Raw genomic sequence first — 24,689 nt, forward strand, 5'->3', positions numbered from 1 at the left:
TACACCTAGGCCTGGGTTCGATTCCAGACTCTGCCACGAAATTCGAAAGGTGGTACGAGGACTGGAACGGGATCCACTGAGCCTCAGGAAGTAAACGGGGGTTCGAGTTCCGCTTCAGCCATCCTCGAAGTGGCTTTCCATGGTTTCCCACTTCTCCTCCAGACAAATGCTGGGATGGTATCTAATTTAAGGCCACGGCCACTTCCTTGCCTCTACCTTGTCTTTACTACCTACGATATGTGTCTTTTCTGAATAGCCAGTATACTGACGTTAACAACTGTAAACATTCTTAAGCAATGAACGAATCGCATGGTGGTGAAATGTAAAGGAATGAATGTGATAAGTCCCATTCAGAGTGAAAGTTCAATGGGATGTATCACGGAACTGCTTGAAAACAGTGTAAACTGAAACACGTACCAAGAGAGATCTTGTCCACGCACCGTTACGTAACACTGCTCTTTTAAGGTGCTTGTAACGGTACATATTGTTGGTTACATCCCTATATCAAGGCATGACTTCGATTATGAAATAAACCACTGTTCATGCTGTCTAGAACATACCTTTCACCGGAGAATCGTCCGGCTCGTTGGCTGAACGGTCAGCGTACTGGCCTTCGGTTCAGAGGGTCCCGGGTTCGATTCCCGGCTGGGTCGGGGATTTTAACCTTAATTGGTTAATTCTAATGCCACGGGGGCTGGGTGTTTGTGTTGTCTTCATCATCATTTCATCCTCATCATGACGCTCAGGTCGCCTACGGGCGTCAAATAGAAAGACCTGCACCTGGCGAGCCGAACCCGTCCTGGGATATCCCGGCACTAAAAGCCATACGACATTTCATTACCGGAGAATCGAACTGTAGCTCTCACCCAGAGAATACAGTCTGCGATTCTCATGTTTTGGTTTGCTTTCTTTTCTTGTTTTCTAGCCTTGGAGAAGAGTTCAAGGTACGCTTGTGGGCAGTTTTTTTTTTTGTATCAGTCATGACTAATTATCCTCTCCACCGAGGCTGATACAGGAAGTGGGTCACTTACAAACGTACACTTCATCTGTGTGTATAGAATTTCGTCATTTGACCTTCCTGGTGGGATTGGGAAACGCAAAGGAAGAATTTGTCTCTCAAAACATAGTTAAAGTCGGTGTGGTTGCAGGATTTTGGTAATTTAAGGTAGCAAAGAAGGTTCGTGGAGGTGTTGGAAAATACACTGACTGACAGAGCAAATGCAACACCAAGAAGGAGTGGTCAGAACTTTATGCCAATTGCAGGGTAGACTGACGTCACTGAGGTATGCTCATGATGTGAAATGCGCCGCTGTGCTGCGCACGTAGCGAGCGATAAATGGGACACGGCGTTGGCGAATGGCCCACTTCGTACCGTGATTTCTCAGCCGACAGTGTTGTCGTGTGCCACAGGACACGTGTATAGCTAAGAATGCCAGGCCGCCGTCAACGGAGGCATTTCCAGCAGACAGACGACTTTACGAGGGGTATGGTGATCGGGCTGAGAAGGGCAGGTTGGTCGCTTCGTCAAATCGCAGCCGATACCCATAGGGATGTGCCCACGGTGCAGCGCCTGTGGCGAAGATGGTTGGCGCAGGGACATGTGGCACGTGCGAGGGGTCCAGGCGCAGCCCGAGTGACGTCAGCACGCGAGGATCGGCGCATCCGCCGCCAAGCGGTGGCAGCCCCGCACGCCACGTCAACCGCCATTCTTCAGCATGTGCAAGACACCCTGGCTGTTCCAATATCGACCAGAACAATTTCCCGTCGATTGGTTTAAGGAGGCCTGCACTCCCGGCGTCCGCTCAGAAGACTACCATTGACTCCACAGCATAGACGTGCACGCCTGGCATGGTGCCGGGCTAGAGCGACGTGGATGAGGGAATGGCGGAACGTCGTGTTCTCCGATGAGTCACGCTTCTGTTCTGTCAGTGATAGTCACCGCAGACGAGTGTGGCGTCGGCGTGGAGAAAGGTCAAATCCGGCAGTAACTGTGGAGCGCCCTACCGCTAGACAACGCGGCATCATGGTTTGGGGCGCTATTGCGTATGATTCCACGTCACCTCTAGTGCGTATTCAAGGCACGTTAAATGCCCACCGCTACGTGCAGCATGTGCTGCGGCCGGTGGCACTCCCGTACCTTCAGGGGCTGCCCAGTGCTCTGTTTCAGCAGGATAATGCCCGCCCACACACTGCTCGCATCTCCCAACAGGCTCTACGAGGTGTACAGATGCTTCCGTGGCCAGCGTACTCTCCGGATCTCTCACCAATCGAACACGTGTGGGATCTCATTGGACGCCGTTTACAAACTCTGCCCCAGCCTCGTACGGACGACCAACTGTGGCAAATGGTTGACAGAGAATGGAGAACCATCCCTCAGGACACCATCCGCACTCTTATTGACTCTGTACCTCGACGTGTTTCTGCGTGCATCGCCGCTCGCGGTGGTCCTACATCCTACTGAGTCGATGCCGTGCGCATTGTGTAACCTGCATATCGGTTTGAAATAAACATCAATTATTCTTCCGTGCCGACTCTGTGTTTTCCCCAACTTTCATCCCTTTCGAACCACTCCTCCTTGGTGTTGCATTGTCACTGTCAGTCAGTGTACGTACAGTGTCTCTATTGCAATGTCCCTATATCTCTGAAATTTAATATACATCCCAGTATGAAGAAATACAACCTGCTTCTAGATACACGTATTATAATGAGGATTCGACGGTGTGTAGAGTATATCCCAAACACTGAGACGGTGAATTTGAAGGAACTTCTTATGTTCTTTTACAACGTTTTCATATTCAACACGTTTCTGAGCAGTGTTTTCATAAGTGCAGATATACCTCGAACAATTCAATAAACAATGCCCATACAAGAAACATGCTGCAGCAAGGAGAAAAGAAATTACCGGGTGAGTTGGCCTTGCGGTTAGTGGCGCGCAGCTGTGAGCTTGCATTCGGCAGATAGTGGGTTCGAACCCCACTGTCGGCAGCCCTGAAGATGGTTTTCCGTGCTTTCCCATTTTTACACCAGGTAAATACTACGGCTGTACCTTAACTGAGGCCACTTCCTTCCCACTCCCATCCCTTTCCTATCCTATCGTTACCATAAGACCTATCTGTGTCGGTGCAACGTAAAGTCAATTGTAAAACAAAGAGACGAAAATATCCTTGTATATATGAGTTATATAGCCTACGTTTATGAAATTTATATTAGCATATCCATTAATAATATTAATGTAAATCCAAAATTAACTTTAAAATATTGCTTCTTTTGTAAATTAATCTATCAAAAAATCTGGGATCTACCACTATCCTGAACCTACTTTGTTTCCTTGGTATGATACATCAGAGATTAAAACCCTCATAAAAGATCCTTCATGGATGGAAGTGGATACTGAAACCCTCATTTTATTCAGATCGGTACGTGGCATTTCCTTAAATTGAATCCAGTTACCTACTTTTTCCGGTGGCTACGATAATAGACTCTTATATATAATAATAATAATAATAATAATAATAATAATAATAATATATTCTGTTTGAATCAGATGTGGAATTAAATACGAAGTAGATATAAGGAAATTGTGAATTACGGTATATAAATACAACATTGATAAACATTATCCAATAAAGTTACGGGACTTAACTCTAAATGATTACTTCTCTTTATAGGCCTATGAATGATGATAATGATGATGATGATTATGATGCTATGTAGACCTAGTTGATAGTTGTGTAATATGCGCATGTATTTTGTATGTGTATGTGTGTGTTCGAGCAATAAAATTTAATATTGGTCAATGTATAGTATAATATTTTAATTCCTTTATAAATGTGAATGAGAGTGATAGCGTGTGTGTTAGCATAATGTAATTGTACTAATAACTTAACATATCTGCATAAAAGTATTGTAAGTGTGGTTAAGTGTCAGAGGAAGTCATGCGCCCTAAATTCGTCATTTTAAAGAAGGCAAATGTGAATAAATAAATAAATAAATAAATAAATAAATAAATAAATAAATAAATAAATAAATAAATAATGATGCTTGTATTCAAAGGGGCCAACATCTAGGTCATCGGTCCTCTTGTATGAATGAAGACCATGCGAGCAATTTCGACGTCAGTTTTACTAGGTAGCCGTCCACACTGTGGTTAATTGTTTGTGGCACATTGCAGTTACAATCTCTGACTACACACACGTTTCCGCCGTAGTAACAATTAATGTCTTAAACTGTTTCCAGCGTCTGAATAGGGTGCTATTTTCATTATACACTTAAGTTCGAAATTCTTGCAGGAAGTGAAATTTTACTCATGGGATTAAACCACCTGCTAATGAATTGTTTTCTGTAGTTACGTTGCAAGTTACGAGTAAATATGTTTAGATAGTATTATGCCTACAAATGAAGAATTAGAGATGTTTTTCACCTGTCATGGAGATATTTCGAGGTACATTACTTGATGAAATAAAAATAGACTTAGTTATAAATAACTCAAGGTAAATATATTTCACCGAAAATCATTAGAACCAGACGCTTCCTGAAGTGTAATAGGAGTGCCTTCCAGCAAACTGATATATCTCATAATGATACGCGATGTTATTTTTGAAACCATTATATTGTGTGACTCGTTATGAATTCAACACGTGACAATAAAAGTACATTTTCAACTTCCGTTTTCTTAATTCAGCAGTACTTCCGGGAATTTGAAAACAGGTCATAAGTTTTGTAGAACTGATGCTTATGTTACTATCTTAGAGAAGTACGATAACTGACTAGTAGCATTGTAGAATTATTCATTCCCTACAGGACAGACAGACACACAGTTCTCACAAATATTGTCCAGAAAAATCATCACCTCAATAAGTCTTATTTGGAAATAAAGGGGCTGCATCGGAATAACAGGAAAGTGTTACGGAATAGATTCTCTCAAAGGCATCTGCAATTCAAATAACGATTAATGTATGTCGGAATTTTGAAATAAATAAGCACGTTTTTCGGAGTCTACGTAAAACAGTAAGCTTGTTCTTTGATAGATAATAGTTATGATCGTTCAAAATTCCTGTATTAATATTGTAAATATTGGAGCATTTGGCCTTAAAATGTTAGAAAGTAATCTATGGATGTATTAATCAGTTAATTATGATGCTTCAGTGGAACTTAAAGACTCAAATATACATATTCGTTAAATGATATTAGTTTATTGCAATGCCTATTGTTGTTTAATCATTTCTCGAAATGTCTACACTCAATAATTTTATGATTTTTTTAAACAACACTGTGATGATACCTTCCAAATATTTATTTACCTAAGTATGAACACTAGTGATCGTGATTGTTCTTAATAATAATGTTACTGGCTTTAAGTTCCACTGACTAATTTTACGGTTTTCGGTGATACCGGTGTGCCGGAATTTAGTCCCGCAGGAGTTCTTTTACGTGCCAGTAAATCTACCGACACGAGGCTTGAGCACCTTCAAATACCACCTGACTTTGCCAGGATCAAACCTACCAACTTGGAGTCAAAAGTCCAGCGCCTCAATCGCTTAAGTCACTCAGCCCTGCAAATGATTGCTCTTTGGAGCCAACGAACGAACGAACGAGTTTGTAGAATTTTTTTTGGAATTGTGGCATCGATATTTCAATAACGTTGTAAGATTTCAGGCAAAAGTATTTTTCATGAGACGTGTAGTTGAAAAATCAGAAGTTAATAGACATATATAATTTAAAATTGTATAGGAAGTAATAATAATAATATTAATAATAATAATCAAGAATATATGTATTATTTATTGCGTCGAAAGTACCTAAAGAGGCGTGACACGTGTGGAACATAATATGAGTGAGATTTTATACCACGACTTTGTTGAAATAATGATGAGAATCTCCAGCAAAACATCGCGACTCTTGAATGGAGTGTGCTCTTTTATTTTCTTTGTTCCCATAACACAGTGAACTACTAACGTTGTCAAAATCTAGGACATGATTCGATGAGAAGGACTCATAAGACACTGCCAGTGCCCGACGAAGAATTCCACACAGATAACTGAAGATGTTTGGAGATACCGATGTGCCGCAATTTAGTTCCTCAGGAGTTCTTTTACGTGCCAGTAAATCTACCTACACCGGGCTTGAGCATCTTCAAATACAACATACTTAGCCAGTATCGAACCTGCCAAGTTGGAGTCAGAAGGCCAGCGACTCAACTGTTTGAGCCACATTAGAATTTTTGTTGAAGTTTATTATTATTATTATTATTAGGAATATACAGACAATGGTTGGAGGACTTCGAAGAGGAAAGTGTACAAGAATGTATTCCTATGTGAGTGGTATTGTAAACTGTTGAAAAGAGATCTATCGTGTCGTTTATCTCAAGCAATGTAGGACACGTTATCTTAGAGCAGAAGGATATAAATCTACATTCAGTCATGCCGAAAAAATACAATATATTTTATACCAAATGACAGGTACGAGAACAGCGGTCGTCAATCGTAAACAAAATCATCGATTTATTGCAGTGATAGGTGCATATATTCTTAGAAATAAATGCATAAGATTCCTCATAAATTAATCATTTTTGCTTATTGTCAAAATTTAGGCTACCGGTTGTACGTCACATCTACTCAGACAGGTCTTCTGGTGACAATGATATAAGACAGTCTAAACTGCAACCATGGCCTTAATTAAGGTACAGCCCCAGCGTTCACCTGGAGTGAAACTGGGAATCCGCGTAAAACCATCTTCAAGTGTGCCTACAGTGGATTCCAACCTACTATCTCCCGAATACCAATTAACAACTACACAATCCCAACCCCATACCAAAATAAATCGGTATTATTATTGTGATTACTATTATTATTATTTGTTAATCCTTTTAAATCATTTTGATGGTATTAATTTATTTAGCATACAGAGCGTTGGCTGCTTGGATACGGATCGTACAGTTGTAAACTTGTATTTGCATCTCGCTAACTACCATGGAGATACCCGGAGACGCGGAGGTAGCAGAATCTTGTTCCACGGAAGTTAATTCGAATGCCAATAAATCTACCAACAAGCGACTGGCGTATCCGATCTCCTTCAAATACTACTGGACTGAGATAGGGTCGAATCCGCCAACGTGACCTCTACCGTCCCAACCACTCAGCCCGACTCAGCCTCTGTAGAGAAGCAGTTAGAGAACTGTGACAGGTCAACAACCGGGAATGCTATTTCTGTCCCAGACTGGTTTATAGGATCTCATTCTGATCTCATCTTAGCACGTCCCATCATTGTTTTCTTCTGGAGTGTAATGACGCGTAAGGTATTTGCAAAGTACTGGGTCATACAGCACAAGATAATAATAATTATATCGTTCTTGTGCTAACGGAACTCTAGGATAATATCTTCCTCTTTAATTAGAGAGGTAATAATGCGAACTCCGACAACCTTGATATCACTCTGCACTCATGAAACAATCCGACTTCGTGACGAGCTTGGGTAATGAAACGGTGTAGCCCGTGTCATAGTTATAACTGTGAGAATAAACGATCACTCTGGTGTCGAATAATATGTAGTAGATCACACAGGCCCAGTTTTATCAAACCTAACGCGTTAAAATCTTTAAATAAACAGTAAAATAGCACTGAACAAATGGTAACTTCTACCGGTTTCCTGCTGCAGAATAAGTACTATATTTACTACTCAGTCTCTGATAATCTCCGAGGAGGAATTGGTGCTCGCCTTCTAAAAATCTGTCTACAAGCTGTTGTAATCTTTACGGTACCAACCCAGCAAGACTTTAACACTAAAACTTGTTCTAAGTAACCGTTTGCTCATAACTCATAACTTGCGTGTACTTTGCATTGACTATCTATGTGAATTGCCATGTTTCCAATCTACAGTGAAAATTCTGAAAAAGGACCTTCCTATTTCTATTCTGGACCGGAAATCTAGGCAGTGGTGAATAGTCACGACAGTTTAAGTAAGTAAAGAAATACAAATAAATAAGCAAAAAAAATATATGCCGTTTCTGGAAGTAAAACTATTATTATTTTCAGTGAATTAAACTGTTGCAAAAAATTGCTTTATTATACACCAAAGATAATTCGAAACGTCGTTTAGTCTAATATGAATTATATTTTGAGATATGCGAGTGAAAGACAGAGTAGTATTGAAAATAAGATGATTAAAATATTCCGTTAATTTGAATCCAAAATTTGACAACGCCAGTAATTGATATTAACTCAGGCTAGACCAGGTTACTTTCACAAATCATTTTAAACCTTTCTTGAAAGTTTTAGGTTGAAAAGGAATTAGAGGTTTCTTATTAGTCAAACCATAGATGCCGACTCTACTAGTTCGGGGAAAATGTCATGGCCACTAGAAATAAATGATTTTCCATTTCATTTACTATGTTTAGGAGCAGATTGCTTAAAATACAGACATTGTTTAAAAATCTAATACTTGAAATGTTCAGGTGAAATGTTACGATAACATCAAATAATAATTAAAAATAAATTGAAGTTAATTATTTGGCGACACTTAAAATAGTCCATGACTCTAACAATGGTTTTCAAAGCTAGTTTGCTGTACCTATGGAAGGTAATAAAAAACACTGCTATAAGCTCGTAATATTCACGTTATTATGGATTGAAATTAGTTGCTCCAAGCGAGCACGTTATTATGTACAATGTGAATGAGACAAGTACACGTCTATATAAATGGAAATAAACGTGATCACGTAAAAGTTTCCCTGTCATGACAAAATAAGTAAAATTGTGGGTAACTTTCCATAATTCGCAGAAGAATTGATGGATGAGCAATAGGAAATATCCCTTATTTTATAAAAACCTAGCGGATGATGAATTACATAATTATGTTGCTTGCTCGTTATCGGTAGCCAGTAAAAGAGAATAATTGTTCCATTTACTCTACAGTGTTAGTAGTACTTCAGAGAAGTGTTTACCTTCTTTGTGTTTTTCAATTGATTCAGTCCATCTAATGTTTCTTAGTATAAAGGTGAGGAATTCAGTTAACGTGGACTGAAAATTATTCAATAGTATATTTATGGGAGTTGGTAATGGTGATTTTCTAGTCAGTGCTATGTAAAATAGCCTACTCCTTACTGAGTTTCGAAGAAGTTTGAGATCAGTGGATGATTTCATTATCGATGATTTTGCCTTTGGGGAGTATTTTGTGAATAAATTCACATCTTAATAAATATCCTGATTAAGAGTGTGTGAATAATCACGTTTTATTCAAGTTATTTCACATGTACTAAGGTAAAATGTCTGACTACTTCAAATAAAATATTTCATGATAATTTAATGGTGAATTATAGGTTTAACATGAGTAATAACCGAGGTCTATTTGCAAGGAAGTAATTCAGAATTTGGGCAGTAAGAGAACTGATAAATGTCCTTGATTATAAATTACCTGTTGTACTTCCTGAGTGTAGTGATTGATATACGGACGGCAGGAACAGCGTTTTAAGGACAAGAATGTGAAGGTCACGTAAGGTCATCTACAGAACGTAACTGCTATAGAATATATTATTTTTAGTTATTCCGCTTGCTAAGGAACACGAAGTGAAGTAATGAAAATAAAATGCAGTACGAGTATAACTCGATGAGCTTAATATACAGGAGGCATATTAATATGCTTCACTGGGAAAAAAATCCCTTTAAGAAAAGAGTAAATGGACGATGGAAGATCAGACGTATTGTAATTATTTTGCATAAAGCGATAATTAATGTATACCCGGCGAGTTGGCCGTGCGGTTAGGGGCGCGCAGCTGTGAGCATCCGGGAGATAGTGGGTTCGAACCGCACTGTCGGCATCCCTGAAGATTGTTTCCCGTGGTTCCCCATTTTAACATCAGGCAAATGCAGGGGCTGTACCTTAATTAAGCTCACGGCCGCTTCCTTCCCATTCCTAATCCCTTTATATCCCATCGTCGCCATAAGACCTGTCTATGTCGGTGTGACGTAAAGCAAATAGCAAGAAAAGAGTTAATGCATTGCAAGAAATAGTAATCAACAACGTACAATTTTATCAGAAGTCAAGAAACTTAAACCACGAATGGATATCGAACATAAAACCATGTCTACATCCTATTACCTTGAATGACAGAGGGATACAAAAAGTCAGAAAGGATTCCATGAAGATGTATTTAAGATTAGTTATGACGCATTAAATCTGGTTTACTTGATGTATTTTATTTTCCTTTCTTAAATTTCAGATAATTTTCTTAAGGAATGCAGTATTCGATTGAAACGCATGACCTACTACTAACATTTCCCTCTATAAAAGTAATTTACACATTGAAAAATATATGTTGTGGATCGTTAATGAGTCAGTGATTCAGTGCTGTACATAACAAAATAAAAATCTCTGGTCAACAGATAACCATAAATCATTCTGATTTGGATGAACTAAGTGCAAAGAGTAATTTTGTAATTTTAGGAGATATGCCATTAGTTAATTTATAAAGAAGTTAGTGGCAAGAAAGGAAGTGCTTCGGATGTTCTTTAGTTTTGAGAATTTTATTCCGGATATCTCAACCAGTAATCTAGCGTACCTTGCCACCTTTCTACTCCAACTGGTTTATAGCAGCTAAAGTTCAGGTTCAAGAAGACTATTGGGTAATGGCGTTATAAACTTGAACTCTGAGGAAAACTGGTTTGGTAGACTTAGGAGAACTTTGAGTGACTGATGCTGTCTGTCTATTGGTGTATTCTCTATAAATTAATTATTTAAGAAAAGGCTAGACAAACAGCTGATATGGGATTGGACATCTGGGCGACTGTCCTAAATGCACATCAGTGGTAATTGATTAAGTGATGTGTTCATTTATATAGTTATTTATGTATTTATTTAATTTACTGATTAAAGAAACCATCAATTGTCTTCAAGTTCATGTAAAATTATTCGTCGTACCCTACCGAATTAGTCTACAGCAAAACCGAAACTGATGTCTGCCATAACTCTAATAGGTATCAATACGTAAGTGGTGCTGAATCAGTACTGGACATTTAAACACCATGGTAATATATGATACGAAGTAATTCGTAAAGATAAAAATATGCCCCGATTCCTACAAGCAAATTGGGAAACTAGAAAGAAAAGAAGATATGTGATCAATATTCCTCCTCTTCTTTGAACATTATACCGTCCATAGTTAATAAGAATTGAAATTAAAATAAATAATAGAATCCGCGGTCTGTATTGCTGTAAAAATGAAATACGTAACTTTCAGAGAAATTTTTCAAAAGTTTCTTCATGATGAAATGTTTATCTAGTATATTATGGGGTAGATGTTGGGTTTTCTCCAATATAGCTGACAGTACTAACAATATATATATATGCTTCAGTATACTTAAAATAGTTTTTTCTCAAGAAAGAAGTAACATAGTAATTTGTTTTACCACTAACTACTTTTACCGTTGCCAGAATTTGGTGCGGCAATATTTCTTTCACCTGCCAGTAAACAATGCGACATGAGGCTGACGTAATTCAACACCGTAAAATACCATCAATCTGAGTCGGGATCGTTCTCATGAATTTCAGCTTCGAAGGCCAACACCGTACCACCTGAGCTACCCCTCCCGGTTTTCATTACTATAATATCATATTATATAGTATAACGCCTCTTGTTTCTCAAGAAGATGAATGGAGTTCAAATTCCACTTAATCGATATGGAGTTTGCGAAATTAAGTATCACTTCCCATTGGCTAGAACCCAACGTAAAGTGGGTTATTATAAAGCTGAGGACCTTTGGCCATTAACAGCCCTGGTTAAGCAGTCTAAATAGATACCAAAAATAGGCACTATCAACATTTGCATATATTGTACTTGAATTAACTACTGTACTTAACTAGCTAAAACTTAAATTAAATCTTGAACAGTGTTACATATCGCTTTACTGCATTTGGAAGTGCCATTTTATGCTGATCTCATTTATGTGAAAATGTACTGAAACTACTTTCTCACCAGCTATATTACAGTTGACTACTCAGCACTTTTCAATATTTTCTGCTGTAAATGTGTGGCTCATTTCTGTTAGGATATTTCCGAATTGAGATCATTTCCTTTCTAAATCTTAGGATGTAACAGGGCAATACTTAAACGAGGTCATTTCCAATGGTAACGGCTCTAATTATGTGGCTAAAAAAGTTCCACAGACGACATAATTTATTTGTTTTAGATCGTACTGACCAGGATTCCTGTGAAAAATACTTCGAATTTGGTCCTGAAGGCTTTGTCTCTATATCCAGGATTTAATCCAGGTCAATATTCACTGTCTTCACTACGAAAATCTCTCTGTCTTCCAGTGATGATATGATGATCGTAGTGTACCAATATTCCCACTGAACACCGCCTAAGAAGGAAAGAAAATCAGCGCGGTGTCGCGTTGTTTCTATTCATCGTGGGAAGTTACCATGTGTTTGGTCATGTGAACACTAGTCTTCAAGCTAAATAGACACATTAGTACGAAACACATGGTGTGCTATCTGTGACGACGATAGTAAGTGGTTTGTTTCTCTCCGCGACCAATGAGATATATCGAAGCAAAGACTAAAAATAGAATAAAATGTTAAGATTTTAAACTTCACTCTGCATGCTTAGTAGTTACAGGAGGGAAATTTCAGGAAAAAAAATTCAGCTCACTTATGACCACAAATTTAACGGTCACGTAAATCTCAAAACTGACTCATTTTGTAAAATTGTTTTCTTTTTACTCATTTCAGATTGGGAACTTCAACGAGTGGGTGGATGAGGAACTTACACGGCAACAATTCGTAGCACGTAAGCTATGGCGCATAAGTTACTGTGCTTGGTAAAAATATCACGGCGTGACCTCGCTTTTAAAACAAGTAGACAGTCTAGATACCACATGTACACACAGTGCATCTACTTGTCATTTGAAAGGCCTTTTCTTTTGATTCAGGGAAGTTACTTCGTGATATACACTACTGTTTCGTCCTCTTAATATTAATCAATCAGCTCACGACAAATAAAATTAAAACGTTTCAATTAACTAAGCAGTTGTCAGTTATTTGAAGAGGCACAGACCACCAGTATAGAAACCACGGTTCTAAGACTTCAGCTACCCGGTGGACAGGGAATATAATACGCATGCCCGACAATCGCATTCCCAGGCAAATGTTCTACTCTGAGTTAACAGTGGGTAAACTTTGTTTGGGAGGTCAGAGGAAGCGATTTAAGGTTACAATTAAGGCTAACATGTAACTGTGCCACACTGATGTTAACAACTGGGAGACCTTAGCCCTCAACCGTTCATCCTGGAGATCATTAGCTTATCACAGCACACTACTTCTTGAAGGAAACCATAGGCGAATAGCATACGATAAGAGGCAACGTAGAAAATAAAAAATAGCGAAATAAGACAACAGTGGCTGATCCACGTGGGGCTATCTGCCATCTCTGCGACAAACTGTGTGCCTCCCGGCACTGGACTGTACATTCACCTACGGCTCACAGATGAAGAGGAGTTCGGCTTAGGAGACCAACCTACTTGTTTTCGAATATTTGCTTTGTATTTAATTTTTAGCGATGAAAACCAGCTCCAAAATCTTTAACGTAACATTTTCATGTGAAAATCTCTTCGTCGAGAAGGATACTCATTCCACACGAGAGTAAAGAACAGTGGGACTCAGCGTAATCTCTCCTACCTGTCAGGACAACCTTCATTCTCAATGCAGTTAAGATGTAACGTAACTTCTTCATAACACGCGACGTTAGCGCGTACCTGTCAGGCTCCATGGCTAAATGGTTAGCGTGCTGGCCTTTGGTCAGAGGGGTCCCGGGTTCAATTCTCGGCAGGGTCGGGAATGTTAACCGTAATTGGTTAATTTCGCTGGCACGCCATTTTTAGTGCATACCTCATTCGATCTTTTCCTTGCATAATAATAAATAAGATATTTACTACATTCAACCTTAGCTGATAAATTATATTCTTCAAATATCAGTTTTCAATGATCTCTAATACATTCCACAAATGTATTGGAGTAGTTCATGTAATAACTATTATTGAAGTGAAAAATACCCATACTTCAATGTGATATGAGAAATTATAAATAAGCTGTCAATATGTTGTCGCTTTCTTTTCATTTTTTTAGACCTCGTGCGCAATGGGGAATTTCATCATAAATATTCTGCTGTCTGATAGAAGATACCCCGGTTCTGCAAAACTTAAACTGTTCAGTTCGTAGTCTAATGATAGTTAATTAAGGGTGCCTTAAATATGCATTTTTTCGATTTCTGAATGAGACACAAGAAAGAAATTTGTAAGTCATACGAAGGTACTAGTTAGATCTCCAGTACACAAGCAAAGATTTCAGTTTCTACAAAGCGATTGAAATTCTGTGCCTGTATTGCACATGTCTAGCATGGAAATGATATCACTAGATGTGTTTTCTTTCCTCAGCCAAGAAACTTTCAGGCAGTTATACATAAAACCGGTCTAATCGCATGTTGTTAGGATCTCTTCTGGAAGGTCTTGCCTTGCAGTCAAGAAATTTCCAGAGTGAAAGTTACTCTGAAAATTTTATTTTATAAAGAAAGCTTGCAATAAGTATTTCTAATTAACTGATGAACAAATGCTAACTTATAGAGGGGGCCAAACAGAGTCACCATATCTTGAAGACTGTAACAAGTTAATTGTAAAGTTTAGAGTCAAGAACAAAATCATATAGAGGCTATGACACTAATTTCAATATTCAAGTAAGCCTATCATATAGGATGATTGTACTCGTTGGATAACGTGCATTGACTATGATGATGTGGACAGTAAAACATTAAAAATTAAAAAAATCTAATTCAGAGATTTTAGGTGATGAACATTGCCAACAGACAATAGATTTTTCTCCATTATATAAGTAGTGTTTGGTTATGGTTAAGATAATTCAGGAAAAGTTTTTATGTATCTAGAGCCTAATACGTTATTTAATAACATAAAGGCGAAGGAACAAAAGTTTTTAATAATAATAATAATAATATTAATAATAATAATAATAATAATAATAATAATAATAATAATAATAATCCACTTAATGGAGCGTTTTACTGTATTTTATATTATTATTATTATTATTATTATTATTATTATTATTATTATTATTATTATTATTATTATTATTATTATTATTATTATTATTATTTACAAAACTTCCCTCGGTTGAAGGTTGCCACAATGTACAAAGCATAACGAAACAAATGAAATTATAATTTCGGCTTAGTTACATTATTCTTGTAATATCCTTAATCTACAAGAGTTATAACATGTAGCAATGATTTATGATTATTGAAAAGGAACCTCGTAAGTCTAACAAAGAAATATTTTGCAGTTCCGGAACGTCTAAATTGAACTGCTTGCAAAAATTTACAATGAATCGAGGAATAGTCTATCACTTTAGTGTCCTTCAATCCAAATATATTTTTAATAAGTTATGTTTGGTTCATAGATCAGCTTATTTTTCTTTTATCTCTTTTCTTTTGTTTAATATCCCTTCAATTTTTACACATTTTCAATCGACACCAGGGAGACAAAATTTAATTTCCTATGAGTTCATGAACGTGCAGGAAGATAATACCTTTCGTTTATCACATTTAAGCACAATCTAATGCCGTGAACTTCAATTGGAAATAAACTCACTTTAGGCAAAAAATTAAAAAAATAAATTAAAACGTCTACACGATTGCTTCACTGCGAACAATGAGATAATGAAGTTCAAATGCATGGTCTAGGCTATCGTAAATGTTACTTAGAAATAGATTGCCGACCTTTTTATTATCAATGTTTATGAGTTTTTAAAGGGAAATATATCAACAGTTGTACCGATTTGATTGAAAATGCTGGTTTGGTTAAATGTAGGAGTTGCCGGCTACTTAAAACCATCCAACTGCCCGCCTGCAGTTCCAAAGATCGTTGCACATAGAGATCACAAACACATGCCGCCAACGAACATTAATGTCTAAGAGAACATAATTCATCGTTTATTCGTAGCTGTTTTGACCCAAACATAAAAGAAATATAGCATAAGCCTCAAATAAAATAAATTACTTACATCTTGAGTGTCTTCTCTTCTCCAGTAAGACGGTCTCGTGAAAGAAGCGATTCACTACCACTGAGCCACTTCTCTTTGACCTCCGTCTTTGTTGTAGATCGATACTTTCTGTCGTTTCATTATGCACGTTACTACCGTTCGTGTTCACAGCATTGTAACTCTTAGGCGAGACAAATCCAAAAATACTCAAGAAGTCCTTCATTATGAAAGTTCACACTTCACTAAGATTTTTAAAAATGAGCAAAAACGACAGTCAGACAACAATCTATTCAAGTGTGTGCACTGTACTTGAGGTGTCTTCTTTAACTATTTAGTAGTCAACACTAAGTAGCTCACAGTCCACGAGAATACAAGTTTCACCACAAAGGATAAGCTCAACACGTGGTCCGTAGTTGACACCTGCACCGCACGAAGTACCGAGAATGAATAAACTTGATACTAACTCTGAGATCCCTTTTATAAAAACCAAAATACTACTATTTTTCCCAGTTCAATAAAAACGAAGCAAACTACATTTATACGACCAATCAGGAACAAGCGGAGATTTTTGTCCTCTTCCCCTTCTTTCTCCTATCCTACTTTGCGTCTTCAGTTCTTAGGTATTAGGGATTTCCAGCCCCCTTCTCCTTTTCCTCTCCGCCCCCCTCCATCCGCAAAAAGCAATACACCGTGCTGTAAGCGATCTCCCACTCCAGCGAGGTAGGTTAGTCAGCGCTAGCCACGCCAGGCAAGGTGACTACTGGTAGATCCAGCGATTGACCTTGCGGAGTCTCAAGAGAACTGACCACTCCACATGGCACGCAAGAAGTCCACCTGTGTCAATGTGAGCTCACGAGACTGCTGTAAACAAACCAGGCTTTCATCTATATCCTCAAAACAGTTGACTTTTAACAAAATTGTCGTATCTACTTGGGGTCCCTGTTCGGAATTGAGTATTTCAGTTCGCACATAACTACATAAAAGGGCACCAGTTCGTAGCTCTGAGAATCTTCTAAAAAAACAAAAATATAACTTACAATATATTCAGTCTTTGGAACACGAATATAAAACGTAAAACCTATACAAATGAACAATTTTCGACAGGCTAAAAAACTTCTGACCCGGTTTATTCAATCTCAATTAAAAGAACATTAACTCACTGTTTGTTAACGTAGATTTAAAATTTAGCAGTATCTTAAGATTCTTGCTTTCATCCAAACATTTCCTGGGAATTGTTAGCTAACACGGTGTTGACTCTCACAAGAGTCACGATCAGCGAGAATCTAGAAGGCAGTGGCAGAACCATGCAGTTTCTGAGCGCGCTGCGATGCGCTTGTGTTTGAATACAGCCGAAAATCATGGCGCGTGGAGTCAACATTAAATCCAATTTTTTGTCCTGGCTGTGAATTTTCTGTTGCTCTATAGACCAATATGAAAAAACCTAGAAGAGAATGCGTTGTTCAAATTTCCCTTCTTTTGAAAATGATTTCCAAGTATAGATAGTAAGCAAACGAAGGGATCCGTGGCTCAAAGTTAAAAGTGACGCTGGGCAAAAGTTTTTTTAGTGAATTCGATGTACGTACTGACGTTAGCTAACGTACGATCAAGCAACAGAAAGAACTGTATGAAAATCATTTCCTCTGTTTCTAACTCTTTCTGGAAAAGGCCCATCATATTCCAAATATTCAAGAAGCTCTGCATCTAATGCACCTGCCATACTTTGAGCTAACAGAGAATTTAACGGGTTGAACCTGGACAGTTAGGTTAACTGAGAGATTAACTGATTGTTACTCTTAACCAAAGTTGAGTAAATGCTAATTTGGTTAAGTTCACTGTTAAATTATTTTAACATGCAGTTAAAAATTAACTGAGGTTAACTTAACCGGGTTGTTAAGTTATATTAACTAAATGGACACTGAAGAAGAATAGCTTTATTGCTAAGAAAAATACACACATACATCTCCATTATAGACTGTTATATCCTTCAATTCAATCCTCTCTGAATTTACTAAATGCCTCCACAATCCGCTATTTGTAACTATTTCTGTGGCCTCGTTTGGTTTCATACTTCTGATCTCTAAATCATTAGAAACCGTATGTAACCCCGTCGTCGAGTTGGTCTTCCTCTGAATCTCTTACCCTCGCAGTCGAGTCAAATAAATAAATAAATAAATAAATAAATAAATAAATAAATAAATAAATAAATAAATAAATAAATAAATAAATAAATAAATAAATAAATAAATAAATAAATTTTAGTCTTCTGATCACCGATCTCCTCCCCTCTGTGGGTGGGGGCGCTAGAATAACAACCACGGTATTCCCTGCCTGTCGTAAGAGGCGACTAAAAGGGGCTCCAGGAGCTCTCAACTTGAAAATTGTGGGTTGTCAATCATGGAGTCCTTAGCTGAGTCCCGGGATTGCTTCCACTTACTTGTACCAGGCTCCTCACTTTCGTCAATCCTTTCCGACCTCACTTGGTCAACGCTTGTACTTTTCTAACCCCGACGGTATTAGGTTTCGATGCCTAGGTAGTCTTTCGTTTTCACGCCCTTCGTTGCACTTATCTTTCTTTGGCCGACACTTTCATTTTTAAAGTGTCGGTTCCCTTCCATCCACCTCAACCCCCCCCCCAACCCCCACGCCCGATTAGTGTTAATTTAGGATGGTTGCCTAGTTGTACTTCCTTTTAAAACAATAATAACCTCCACCATCATCGTCCTTCCAGTCGTATAAATAGTGAGGTCTTATCTCCGTGATCAAAGCACATTCAGTCATACTCACAAGACTACAAAGGTACTCTGTTCACAGACGAGCTGAACGAATTCCACAATTTAATATTTTCATGTTTTTTATTTTATGGTTTTCTAAGTCAATAAGATGTCGAAATTTATCCGACAGAAGTCCTTTTAAAACGAGATAAATCTATAGACACGAGGCTGACGTATTTAAGCCCTTCAAATACCATCAGACTGACCTGGGATTGCACTATTAGTAGTTCTCAGAAGACCAGCTTTATACCGTTTGAGTTATTCATCTAGTAATACCATCACTAACAAAGCCTATATAGTCCTCGAATTCGACTTCGATTTATCCAAATGTAAGCTTCAAAAATTCAAATTATATATTTTCGTATCGATTAGAATAGCAATATCATGGGGAATAAAGTTTTATTCAAGTTTAAAACTATTCAATGTCGAATTATATTCATTTCGAATATCTATCTCCTTGCTTGGTCGCAATGCTGAAATTTATATGCATCAGCGATCGTCATCTCAAAAAATTTACTAGCTTTCTCCAGCCCCGCGGGATGTTTATTATTATCCTCCCTAGTCATCTAAGAAAATTCCTACCTTTAAGTTTAAATATTTTTAGTAATTTTTGATTTCATATCGGAATATTTTCAGCTCCTCATGATCTCGGCATTTTCCTCAGTCATGTAATGTCATCCCAAAATATTCTGAGATATAGTTTTCCTCATTTATCTCAATGTTATCTATAATATGTCTTACTGCCTAGCCCAGACGGTTGAGGCGCTGGCCCTCTAATTCCAGCTTTGCAGGTTCGATCCTGGCTCAGTGCGGTGGAATTTGAAGGTGTTCAAATACGTCAGCCTTGTTTCGGTAGATTTAATGGCAAGAAAAGGAAATCCTGCGGGACTAAATTCTGGTTCCTCGGTCTTTCCGAAAATCGTAAACGAAGTTAGTGGGACGAAAGCAATTATTATTATTATTATTATTATTATTATTATTATTATTATTATTATTATTATTAAATAGGCTTGTTTCTGGCACGTAAATTTATCTTGAGAGATAAAACTTCCGATATGCTAGGGTAGAAACCGTCGAAGTACTTATTAAGAAGTATTATTGGTATTGCTACATATTGTTGTAGTGCAGTGTAGTGTGTCAGTGTTAGTGTTAGCCTTATGTTTATGTGTGTGAAGTATTGTGCTGGGACCCTGCGTAAATGACGATAATGTATGTTTGTATAATTATATTCAGAGTGCTTGTTCCTAGCAAGTGCTTCTGCGATGGATCAGGTAGACTGAAGAAGAAGTGATCTTATGTGTTCGTGTTCAAGTACTTCTTTGACTAAGAATCCATTACAATATACGGGTATCTCTATAGTTTAAGTGACTTCGAGTGGGCTAACTCGCGTGTTGTGCGTTCCTTTTGAAGGTGATCCAAGGATACTGCTTCAGTGTCAATGTGCAACTTCCTTTCATTGTTTGAACGATACCACAAACACTGAAAATGTACATTGCACAGTTGATTTTGCTGTAGTAATATAACGATAGCTTCGGAATTTATCTAGAGAGAGGATTTAAAGTAGAGATGTATTTATTTGTTATTATTCAGCGAATAACTAGAATGTCAAGTGTAGGGATTGCGGGTGTGGCCAGGCATTAAGGAGTATGAAGGAGGAGTTGGAGAGTTTGAGGGAGATAATTAGGATTCTCTCAGAGGACAGGAAGGAAAGAAGGCCTTCCTAAAAAAATGTACAGGATATAGTAGGTGAAAGAGAGGGATGGGAAGGAAAGGGGAGAATTGTAGAAGAAAGGTGGTCTAATGTTTTAAGGGGAAGGAGATTGCAGGCTAAGGGCTCTGTTCAGGATCAGAATTCAGGGCAGGTGTCTGCGCGAAATTGGTATGAGTCATTGCAGGTAGAACAACCGAGGGAAGATGAGAAAAAGGGAACTGTTGCTGAGAAGTGTGGAATAGGAGGAAGGGAAAAGGTAGGAAAGAGAAATGTGGAGTAGCGGATAGGAAAATACAGGTGAAATAGTGTCGTGGGAGGGAGAAATAAGTAGCTTCTGCAGGTGTCAGGAGACAGGGCTGACTAGTAGGGGAGGAGATCATATGAGGTGGGTAGGGTTGACGCTTTGGTCATGAGGGATTCCATTGTTGGACATGTGGGGAATGTGTGGAGGAAAGGGAACCAGGGTAGAATGTTATCCAGGAATTAGGTTGAGGCAGATGTTGGGGAAAGTAGAAGAAAAAGGAGGGAAAGGAGAAGTAGTGTCAAGCAGATATAAGTACTCACATAGTTGGGGATATGTGGGATCTGGTATATTCAGCACGGGTGAAGTTTAAGAAAGCGGAGACTGTTATCAGTGGAATAATTTGTAGGGGGGATACTGACCGGAAAGTGATTGGGGATTTAAATAATATGGAGTGGGTATGTGGGAAACAGAGAGTGAAATTTCTAGATCCTAATGGGTGGGTAGGAGATAGGGATCTGGGATGGGATGGCCTTCACTTAAACCGCAATGGTACATATAAGTTATGAAATTTGTTTAGAAGGGTTATAGGAAGGTATATTCAGGTAAACAGGATGGCCTAGGGAGCGGTGTTAAGGGTACATGGAACTGGAAGTCAAGTAGGGATGACATAAAACTGTTAGTGCTCAACTGTAGAAGTATTGCAAAGAAAGGAATATAATTAATTTAATAGATATATACTTACCAGATATTGTAATATTAGTTGAATCATGGCTGAGAAATGATATAATGGATGCAGAAAAAGTTATAGATGACAAACATGAAATCTCTAAAGATGATAGACAACCTGATGTCTTTGGAGTGTACAGACCAGGGAAGGGTAGCACTGACTCTGATTCAGAATTATTTGATAAGATAATCAGATATGTGGAAAAGGATATGGAAAGGAACGCGATAGTAGCGGGTGATCTCAATTTACCAAATGTCAATTGGTAAGGTGATGCGAACGACAGGAAACATGGCCAACAAATGATAAATAAGTTAATATGGGAAGGGCACCTGATTCAGAAAGTGATAGTACCAACTAGAGGGAAGAATATTCTGTACGTAGTGCTGATAAAATCAGATGAGCTCTATAGAGAAACCGAAGTAATAGATGGTATTAGTGATCACGAAGCTGTTTCTGTCGTGGTTAAAAAAAATGTGAAAGAAAGGAAGGTATAAAAGTTAGGACTGTTAGGCGGTAACATATGGCTGATAAAACAGGCATGAGGGAGTAACTATGATCGGTGGAAAACGGTAAATAAAAATGTAAACAGACTCTGGGATGGGTTTAAAGCAATTGCTGAGGAATGTGAGAATACGTTTGTACCTTTAAAAGTGGTAAAGAATGATAAAGATCCCCCATATTATAACAGAGAATAAAGAGACTAAGAAGGATGTGCAGGTTGGAAAAAATACGGTTAGAAAGAGCTGTGAAAGTAAAGAGAAATTGAAGGAAATTACTAGAAAATTGAATATAACAAAGAAGTCAGCTAAGGACAACGTGATGGCAAGCAGAATGGGCGGTCATAAAAAATTTAGTGAAAAATGGAAGAGTACGTATAGGTGTTTTAAGGCAGAAACTGGTCCCAAGGAAGATGTTCCAGGAATCATTAACGAACAAGAGGATCTTCAAAAGGCAGAAGTATTCAGTCAACATTATGTAAAGATTGTTGTTTACAAGGATAATGTCCAGATAGAGGGGGCGACTAATAAAGTATTAAAAATAACCTATAATAAGAATGACATTTACAGGAAGATACAAAAGTTGAAAACTAGAAAAGCGGCTGGATTTGAGAAGATTTCTGGGGAGACACTAAAAACAATGGGTACAATAGTACCATATCTGAAGTACTTATTTCATTATTGTTTGCATGGAGGAGCTATATCAAATGAATGGAGAGTTGCTATGCTATAGTAGCCCCTGTGTATAAAGGAAAGTGTGGTAGACATAAAGTTGAAAATTACAGGGCAGTAAGTTTGACATGCATTGCATGTAAGTTTTGGAAAGCATTCTTTCTGATTATATTAGACATGTTTGCGAAATTGATAACTGGTTTAACAGAAGGTAGTTTGGGTTTAGGAAAGATTATTCCACTGAAGCTCAACTTGTAGGATTCCAAAAAGGTATAGCAGATATCCTGGATTCAGGAGGTCAAATGGACTGTATCGCGATTGACCTATCTAAGACATTTGAGAGAGTAGATCATGGGAGACTGTTGGCAAAATGAGTGAAATTGGACTGTAAAAAAGAGTGACTAAATGGGTGGCTTTATTTCTCGAAAATAGAACTCAGATAATTAGAGTAGGTGAATCTGTATCTGTCCCTGTAGAAATTAAGGAGGGAATTCCTCAAGGCAGTATTATTGGACCTTTACGTTTTCTTATATATATCGATGATATGTGTAAAGAAGCGGAATTAGAGATAAGGCTTTTTGCAGATGATGTTATTCTGTACATAGTAATAAATAAGTTACAAGATTATGAGAAACTACAAAATGACCTCGATAATGTTGTGAAATGGAAAGTACCGGTACGCAATGGTATGATGATAAACGGGGTTAAAAGTCAGGTTGTGTGTTTCACAAATAGGAAAAGTCCTCTCAGTTTTAATTACTGCGTTGATGGGGTGAAAGCTCCCCTTGGGAATCATTGTAAGTACCTAGGTGTTAATATAACGAAATATCTTCATTGGGGTAATCATATAAATATAATTGTAAATAAAGGGTATAGATCTCTGCACATGGTTATGAGGGCATTTAGGGGTTGTAGTTAGGATGTAAAGGAGAGGGCGTAAAATCTCTGATAAGACCCCAACCAGAGTATGGTTCCACCGTATAGGACACTCATCAGGATTACTTGATTAAAGAACTGGAGAAAGTCCAAAGAATAGCAGCTCGATTTGTTCTGGGTGATTTCCGACAAAAGAGTGGCGTTACAAAAATGTTACAAAGTTTGGGCTGGGAAGACTTGGGAGAAAGGATACGAGCTGCTAGACTAAGTGGTATGTTCCGAACTGTCAGTGGAGAGATGGCGTGGAATGACATCAGTAGGCGAATAAATTTGAGTGGTGTCTTTAAAAGTAGGAATGATCACAATATTAAGATAAACCTGGAATTCAAGAGGACACATTGGGGCAAATATTCGTTCATATGAAGGGGAGTTAGAGATTGGAATAACTTACCAAGGGAGATGTTCAATAAATTTCTTTGAAATCATTTAAGAAAAGGCTGGGAAAACAACAGACAGGGAATATGTCACCTGGGCGACTGCCCTAAGTGCAGATCAGTAGTGAATGATGTCATGATAATAGAAGTACATGAACAAATCTGGTACACAATGAACAAATCTTCCGGCATGTAAATTCACTGTTTTACTTATGAATTACTGTTTGGGATCAGACGAGTTAGCCGGGCGGTTACGTTCGAGTAAGCTATAAGCTTGCACTCGGGATTTGATGGACTCGAATGCCCTGAAGATATTTCTTCCTTGGTTTCTGATTCTGACACCAGGCAAATATTGGGGCTGGACATTAATTACGTCCACGGCTGCTTCCTTCTTTTTTGCAATTTGTTTAACGTCGCCCTAACACATTAAAGTTTTTCCATGGAAAAGGAAAGAAGCAAATGAAGTCAATTACACGAATTATTATTAATTGCCTTTATTTACGAACCTTTAAGCAGTTTTACGATTTTGAGAGATACCCAGGTGCCAGAATTTCGCCCCACAGGAGTCATTTACGTGCCAGTAAATCTACCGATACGAGATTGGCGTATTCGAGTACTTTCAAATGTAACTGGAGTAAACCGGGTTCGTACCCGCCAAATTGATATTAGAGAATACTACGGAACTATTTACCGATAACGAAATGCGTTGTGTGGAG

At 38.0% G+C, this 24,689-nt stretch overlaps 1 protein-coding gene across 1 annotated transcript in view; it reads right to left on the minus strand.

Moving 5' to 3' along the window:
• The window catches only part of LOC136884262 (scavenger receptor class B member 1), a 67,923-nt gene extending 51,463 nt beyond the window's left edge, over positions 1–16,460 (minus strand). The window contains exon 1 of the mRNA XM_067156333.2: positions 16,063–16,460. Within this exon, the coding sequence (XP_067012434.2) occupies positions 16,063–16,264 (202 nt within the window). The 5' untranslated portion in view covers positions 16,265–16,460. The remainder of the gene's footprint in view (positions 1–16,062) is intronic.
• Between the last annotated feature and the right edge of the window lie 8,229 nt (positions 16,461–24,689).

The sequence above is a fragment of the Anabrus simplex genome, chromosome 1 (genome assembly GCF_040414725.1).
Source record: "Anabrus simplex isolate iqAnaSimp1 chromosome 1, ASM4041472v1, whole genome shotgun sequence".
NCBI classification, from domain to species: Eukaryota; Metazoa; Arthropoda; class Insecta; order Orthoptera; family Tettigoniidae; genus Anabrus; species Anabrus simplex.